Below are 7,432 nucleotides of genomic sequence, written 5' to 3' on the forward strand. Positions count from 1 at the left end.
TTCCTGCTGCCCTCCCTCCCTGGGCTGGGGCTCACCATGAAAACCAGATCCAGGCTCTTCAGCTCAGGGCCTAAAGCCTCCTTGCCAAAGATGGAATCCACGTGGAGCAGCTGGGAGCGGCCGCAGGGCAGCTCCCCCCGCGGGGTGCGGATGTGCAGGAAGCTCCCGCTCTTGGACGAGTAGGGCATGAGCATCAGGGAGGCACCTCGGGGCCTGAGGGAGCCCTCCTGGCTCTCAGCTGTCCTGTTGACTTCAGCCTGAGGTGGGAATCGGGGGGTGAATCCACCAGCAGCCCCCGAGGCTGGTGCAGCTCCAGAGGAGGAAGCAGCTCGGGACCCCCGAGGGAGGGACAAGGGTGGGCACTTACCCACAAGGAGACCCAGTCACTCCAGCCAGAGGTGTCCAGCTGGAAGGAGGCTCTCCCTGAGCTGTCAGTCAGGAAGCTTTGTGTCCTCTCTTTTCCCTGGTTGCTGATGGAGAGCAGGACCTGCCTCTGGGTCAGCCCAGAGCCGTCGGCTCCCTGCAGCTGGATCTGGGTGGGAGGGAAGGGGGGATGCTGCACTTTGGGGCTGCAGCTGGGGCACAACAGGGCTGGGAGCAGCGGGAGCAGGGCTGGGAGCAGGGACAAGGCTGGGACAGGGCTGGGAGCAGCAGGGGCAGGTGAGCCCCAGGGCAGAGGGAGCCCCCATTACCGTCCCGGTGTAGGGGAGGCCTGGCTTGTAGTCGTGATCGGGGTTCTCAAAGGTGACCGTGACAGTTTTCGGTAAAACCATGCAGCTCTTGGTGCTCTTCATCTCCAGCCCTGTGGAGAGCCAGTGGGGAGCTTAGGGTGTTGCAGGACACAGGACACAGCTGAGCTCTGGCCAGTGCCCCTATCCCCTTGCAGAAAAGGTCCCTGGACATTTGGGTGTCACAGACACGTTTTATGAAAAATCCTTTCCTTAGGAGTTTTTAATCCTGAAAAGCCGAGAAGCCTCAAGAACAAAATGTAAACAATGGTTATCTGCTGCTGTGGAATGCAACAGGTGCATCTGTGATTGATCTCATGTGGTTGTTTCTAATTAATGGCCAATCACAGTCCAGCTGGCTCGGACTCTCTGTCTGAGACACAAGGCTTTGTTATCATTCTTTTTCTATTCTTAGCCAGCCTTCTGATGAAATCCTTTCTTCTATTCTTTTAGTATAGTTTTAATATAATATATATAATAAAATAATAAATCATATCATAAATCAATAAATCATTCTGAAACATAGAGTCAAATCCTCGTCTTTTCCCTCTTCCTCAGACCCCTGTGAACACCACCACATTTGGGCTTTCCTCCAGCACGGTGTGCATCTCCTACAAGAGCAGCACAAGCCCTGTGGAATATTCCAGATCCAAAGCCAAGGTGCAGCTGGGGGCAGATCCCAGCCTGGCTGTGGGATGGATTTTGAGCCTGGCCCTAGGATGGATTTTGAGCCTGGCTTGGGATGGATTTTGAGCCTGGCTCTGGCAGGGTTGAGCTGAGGGCACTGCCAGCGTGGCACACAGAGGTGGCATCTCCCAGTGCCTTAGGAGGGGTCCAGAATCTCTTTATTCTGGGGCCATCCTGCCCTTGCAGGGACCCCAGGGGTTGCTCAGGGGTGCCAGAGGCTGAGCCTGCCGCTATTCCTGGTGTCTGGTGCCTTGATGGCTATCAACACGTGGAATTCCAAGTCTTGCCAGACTGCCCTGACTCACACCCCACCCAAACCCCATCCCTGCATGTGCATCCCTAAATTCCAGCGGCACTTTTGGGTGTTCCTGGAGAGCACCAATCCCTTGGGATGGCCACACCCCCATCCCCACCTGTCCCATCCTCCACCAGTGATGCCTCGACTTCAAGTTTCTTCCTCAAAAATGGAGGCAAAATCTTCTCCTCGGAGGCAGCCAGCGAAACCTCTGTGGAAAAGCAGCCGTTCTTCTCCGTCTAGAGGGAAAATCCATCCCATCAGCAGCATTCCCGGGAAGGAGCCCCTGCAGGGACAGCCCAGCCCCAGCCACACTCACCTGCCCCATAACCTGGGTGCAGATCTTCTCTATCCCGTGAGCCCAGAGGCTCTGGCGGAGGCACAGGTCAGCTTGCACCTTCCCCCGGACGGGCTTCCCGTAGGTGTAGCTGTGGGGACAGGGGAGAGGCTGTGCTGGGGAGCCCCCACTGTCACAGACATCTTTTATGAACAACCCTTTCCTTAGGATTTTTCCTCTTGAGAAGCTGAGAGGCCTCAGGAACAAAATGTAAACAATGGTTATCTGCTGCTGTGGAATGCAACAGGTGCATCTGTGATTGGCCCATGTTGGTTGTTTTTAATTAATGGCCAATCACAGTCAGCTGGCTTGGACAGAGAGTCCAAGCCACAAACCTTTGTTATCATTCTGTTTTTTCCTATTCTTAGCCAGCCTTCTGATGAAATCCTTTCTTCTATTCTTTTAGTATAGTTTTAATATACCATAAAATAATAAATCAGCCTTCTGAAACATGGAGTCAGATCCTTGTCTTTTCCCTCATCCTGGGACCTCTGTGAACGCTGTCACACCCCACCCCACTGGATCCCCCCAGTCCCTCCCATTCCCTTCTCCCCTCTCACCGCCCGCAAATCTCCACCGGGAGTTTCTCGTCCTGCTCCCACAGCATCCTGCTCCCACAGCTGGGGAGGTGAATCGTCACCTCAAACTTGGGCAGCACTGTGGACAGGCACAAGGACATGAGGAAAAGTGGAAATTTTCCAGGGTAGAAATCCATTTTGATTTAGGTGAAATGTACATTTTTGAGTTGAGTCTGTGGTTAGAAACCAGAGCTATGTAGCCTGACTGCAAAACTTAGGCTCAGAGAAACTGCTTCAGTGAAGGACAGAGATAAGTGGGGGAGAGACAGAGAGACTGCTGTGAGAGCAGTCAACCTGACCTAGGAATTCTTTCTAATGAAGAAGAACTAGCGGCAAATGTCACACGAAATTAGTAAAAATGAATATGTATGAACCTATTGTGAAATTGTATGCAGATGTATCTGAGAGGGGGATAAAAAAGGACCTGAAGTTCCCAGAGGTACGCATGTCATTTTAAGAGAACAATTCCCACACGCATCCAGCGCTGTAATAAACGTACCGGCTTTACAACTTTCACAAAGTCGTGGAGTTTTGATTATCTCCCCAAAACAGACACGGGGGGTTCACAATCCAGGCAGCAGGCCAGAAAACTTAATGTTACAACATACTTTATAAGCTTCCTGACCAATCACACAAAGCAAAAGCCCATTGACAGTAGTTCTATCCAATCACCATAAGCACACGTACCTTTGGGTAAAAGAATGCTTGCTTATTTCAAATACAATACCCGTTTGTAAGAGACAATGCACACAGCCCCATTCTTAAGCTTTAACCTTCCTAATATCTTGCTAGCTAAACTTTCTGCAGCTTAGAGAGCTGTTCAGACAAATGTTAATACACAAGCTGTTGTTCTATTTGCCTTTTCTATAGTTTAAATAATTTTTCTGCTGACCTATCTCATGACTGTTGCTTTTAGCTCTACTCACAATTCTGTTGTATCTGAGGCCCGCCTGTTGCAGCTTTCCCAAAACCCTCTAATTTTATGGATTCCCACATGGAGTTTTGATTATCTCCCCAAAACAGACGCGGGGAGGGGGGGAGGGGGTCACTCCCAGGACAGCGAGAACATCTCCTGGGTGGCTGCAGGGGGTCGGGACCTGCTGGGGTGGTGGGGTCCCCCTGCCCCCGCGCCCGTGAAGGAGTGGCGCTTTCCCCCCACGCTGATGGTGTAGGTGCCCAGCGCCGGCTCCGAGGCCAGCGGGAGGGACAAATCCACGATTCCCTGCCGAGGGCTCAGCTCCCGCCACTGCGCGATGCGATTCCCGCTGGGATCCTGGGGGCACACCGGGATCAGCGCCTGGGAGCCGGCAGAGAGCCCTGGCCGCGCCCTGGGTCCCCTCTGCCCACCCCCTGGGGGTCCCAAACTGACCTGCAGGAACACCAGGGGCAGCTGCAAGGCAAAGAGAGCATGGTCAGTGGAGCAGTTCCACTTCCTGGGGTCTCAGCAGGGTGGGCAGAGGGAGGGTGGGATGCTGTGAGCTGTGAGCCCTCAAGGTGCTCTGGATGGATTTTGAGCCTGGCCATGGATGGATTTTGAGCCTGGCCTTGGGATGGATTTTGAGCCTGGCTCTGGATGGATTTTGAGCCTGGCCCTGGGATGGATTTTGAACCTGGCCCTGGGATGGATTTTGAGCCTGGCCCTGGGATGGATTTTGAGCCTGGCTGTGGGATGGATTTTGAGCCTGGCCCTGGATGGATTTTGAGCCTGGCCCTGGGATGGATTTTGAGCCTGGCTGTGGGATGGATTTTGAGCCTGGATCTGGGCAGAGCTGGCCATTCCCGAGGGAAAGGTGACTCCCACAGCTCTTCCCTGGCCACTGGGACACTGCAGGGAGCCCCTGCCACCTGCCCACGTCCCAGCCCTGCTCTCACCTTCTGGCTGCTGGGGATCAGGTCCTTATCCAAAGAGACCACTCGGAACTTCACTGGGAAAGGGAACAGAGATGGAGGAGTGCCTTCATCGCAGGGAAGGGCATTCCCCGTGGGAAGGGGGAGGGAAACCCACCCTGAGCCCTGCCCTGCCCCCAGCAGCACGGCACAGCGAGCCTGGCACTGCCCTGTGCCCGTGATGGGCATTGCAGGACTACCCGGGATAACCCAACCCAGGAAACCCCGGGATAACCCCCCCAGGACATCCCGGGATAACCCAACCCAGAAAACCCCTGGATAACCCCTCCCAGGATATCCCAGGATAATCCCCCCAGGACATCCCGGGATAACCCCTCGAGATCCCAGGATAACCCCTCCCAGGATATCCCAGGATAACCCCTCCCAGGACATCCCGGAATAACCCTCCAGCACATCCCGGGATAAGCCCTCCCGGTTCCAGGCAGTGCAGAGCAAGGCTCGGTCCCTCACTCCAGGGCCGTCCCCAGGGCAGGGGGTCTCTCCCGCCCCCTCACCTTCCTGCCCGGGTTTGTACACAGCCTTGTCGGTCTGGATGAACACCCCGGGGCTCAGAGCTCTCAGCATCACCTTCTTCTTCTCAGAGACATCCAGGGACTCTCCTCGGATGGAGACGTGCAGGGCCACGATCTCCTCCTTCCCTTGGGCGGGGGCTGGAGCCTGCGGGGGATCAGCGGGTGGGACAAGGACAGGGCCAGGGTGACCCCGAGCACGCCCAGCCCCAGGACCCCCCACACCTGACGCTGGCTGGGGCTCTGTACAAATCACAAACGGGACGGGGCTGCTGTGGAACTGCCTTGAGCTGTTTTATTTTCCAGCATCAGTCTCATTACATGGTGATGACAATGGGAAGATGCCAGCAGCTCACGTCCCCAGCAGCAGACCAAGAACTTAATGTTACAACTCACTTTAAAAGTTTTTTGACCAATCACACAAAGTAAAAGCACATTGACAGTAGTTCTATCCAATCACCATAAGCACAGGTACCTTTGGTTAAAACAATGCTTGCTTATTTCAAATACACTACCTGCTTGTGAGCCTTCAAACACAATGCACAGAGCTCCATTATTAAGCTTCAACCTTCCTAATATCTTACTAGATAAACTTTTCTGTAGCTTAGGGAGTTATTCAGACAAACGTTAATACACACACCATTGTTCTATTTGCCCTTCCTTTTCTACAGTTTAAATCATTTTTCTGCTGACCAATCTCATCGCTACTGCTTAGCTCTCACCACAGTTCTGCTGCCTCTGGGGCCTGCCTTTTGCAGCTTTCCCAAAACTCTCCAATTTTGTGGATTCCCACAACACCCAGGGACCATTCTAGCCGGGATAACCTGAATCCAGCTGAGCCTGAATCCATGGGGGAACCCAACAATCAGGGGTGGGAAACGGTCAGGGCAAGGGTGAGACCCTGCCACAAGATGGGGAAGTCACATCTGTCCCCAGCCCTGATGGAAACAGCCTGGAGGGTCCCCCCACCTGCTCCCGGCTCCTTTGGGGTGACATTGGGGTGACATTGGGGTGGCACTCACAGGGAAGGTGATGTTCAGGTACAGGTGGGGCTCCAGGACCTCTCTGCTGAGCAGGGTGGTGGGAGGGATCCCGCTGTCCCCCTGCAGCTGGACACGGAGCTGGACGGGCCCCTGCAGGTCCCTGAGGTGCACCCAGAGCGTGGCAGGGTGGGGGTGGTACAGCACAGCTGGGGACACCACCACGAAACTCCTGGCAGGGACGAGGGACAGGAGAGCCCTGGGCTGAGGCACATCCAGCGCGGAGACCTGGAACAGCCCCTGGAGCACAGGAACCGCCCAGGCTCCCCTCTCTGCTGCTGGGCTGCCCCCCTGGGCTCCTCAGCTCAGCTCTGCAGGTGAGGGAACAACAGCCCCTGGAGCCACCAGGGCCACCAGGGCCACCAGAGCCTCAGTGTCCTCAGTGCTCCTGGGCAGGGACAGCCCCCAGCCTGAGCAGCTGGGGCACCCTGGGCAGCAACCAGGGCATGGGAAGGACTGAATCCCACCAGGAACTGCCAAGAGGCTGACGCTCAACCACCCCAGCAGGCACAGGAGGGATTGAATCCCACCAGGATCTGCCAGGGAGCCAAGGTACACCCAGCAGGCACAGGAAGGACTCAACGCCACCAGGAACTGCAAGGAAAGCAAGGTTAAACCACCCAGCAGGCACAGGAGGGATTGAGTGCCACCAGGAACTGCCAGGGAGCCAAGGTTAAACACCTCATCAAGCACAGGAGGGACTGAATCCCACCAGGAGAGGCTGAAGCCAAGAGGATGAAGCTCAACCGTCATACCAGACACAGGAGGGATTGAATCCCCCAGGGAACTGCAAGGAAAGCAAGGTTAAACCACCTCAGCAGGGACAGACAGACACAGAGGGGACTCACGGTGCTCCAGAGGCCCCGGCTGAGAGGAGCAGGATGGTGAAGAGGGTGGGAAGGGCTGGACACATCGTGTCTCCAGCTGGATGTGGATGTTGGGAGCAGCCACAGCCTCCCCCTGCAGCTCTGGGATCGCTCTGGATCTGTGTCTGATCCGCTGCAGGCTCTGCAATGGGTGCTTGTGTCCCAGCCATGGAGGAAATCAGGGCTGGAACAGGAGCCCAGGGGGCTGCAGTCAGGGCACCTGCAGATAAATCCAGGCAATGTTTGCCCTCTGCCCACGGCTTCCGGGGGTCAAGGACTCCAGGGATGTTTGCAATATTGGGAAAGGTCCCTGGAGTTTCACTCTGAGCCAGGACTCCACAGGTTTGCTGGGAAATGATGTCAGGAGGCAGCAGAACACACAGGAAAGGAAAACAGCGCAGCCTGAGGAGGGGCTGGGAGCTGGGCCTGATTTCTCAGAAATTAAGAATTTACAGGTTTTTCAAATGTAACCAGGTTTGGGCAG

General features: G+C 55.3%; 1 protein-coding gene across 1 annotated transcript in view; it reads right to left on the minus strand.

Moving 5' to 3' along the window:
• Positions 1 to 6,995, minus strand: part of LOC102045205 (alpha-2-macroglobulin-like protein 1) — a 13,636-nt gene extending 6,641 nt beyond the window's left edge. The window contains 12 exon segments of the mRNA XM_031063733.1: positions 36 to 257; positions 368 to 532; positions 693 to 802; positions 1,829 to 1,949; positions 2,030 to 2,138; positions 2,608 to 2,704; positions 3,757 to 3,898; positions 3,995 to 4,015; positions 4,498 to 4,550; positions 5,028 to 5,190; positions 6,065 to 6,254; positions 6,931 to 6,995. Of these exon segments, the coding sequence (XP_030919593.1) occupies positions 36 to 257; positions 368 to 532; positions 693 to 802; positions 1,829 to 1,949; positions 2,030 to 2,138; positions 2,608 to 2,704; positions 3,757 to 3,898; positions 3,995 to 4,015; positions 4,498 to 4,550; positions 5,028 to 5,190; positions 6,065 to 6,254; positions 6,931 to 6,995 (1,458 nt within the window).
• Between the last annotated feature and the right edge of the window lie 437 nt (positions 6,996 to 7,432).

Source organism: Geospiza fortis, unplaced genomic scaffold (assembly GCF_000277835.1).
Source record: "Geospiza fortis unplaced genomic scaffold, GeoFor_1.0 scaffold218, whole genome shotgun sequence".
Classification (NCBI taxonomy): domain Eukaryota; kingdom Metazoa; phylum Chordata; class Aves; order Passeriformes; family Thraupidae; genus Geospiza; species Geospiza fortis.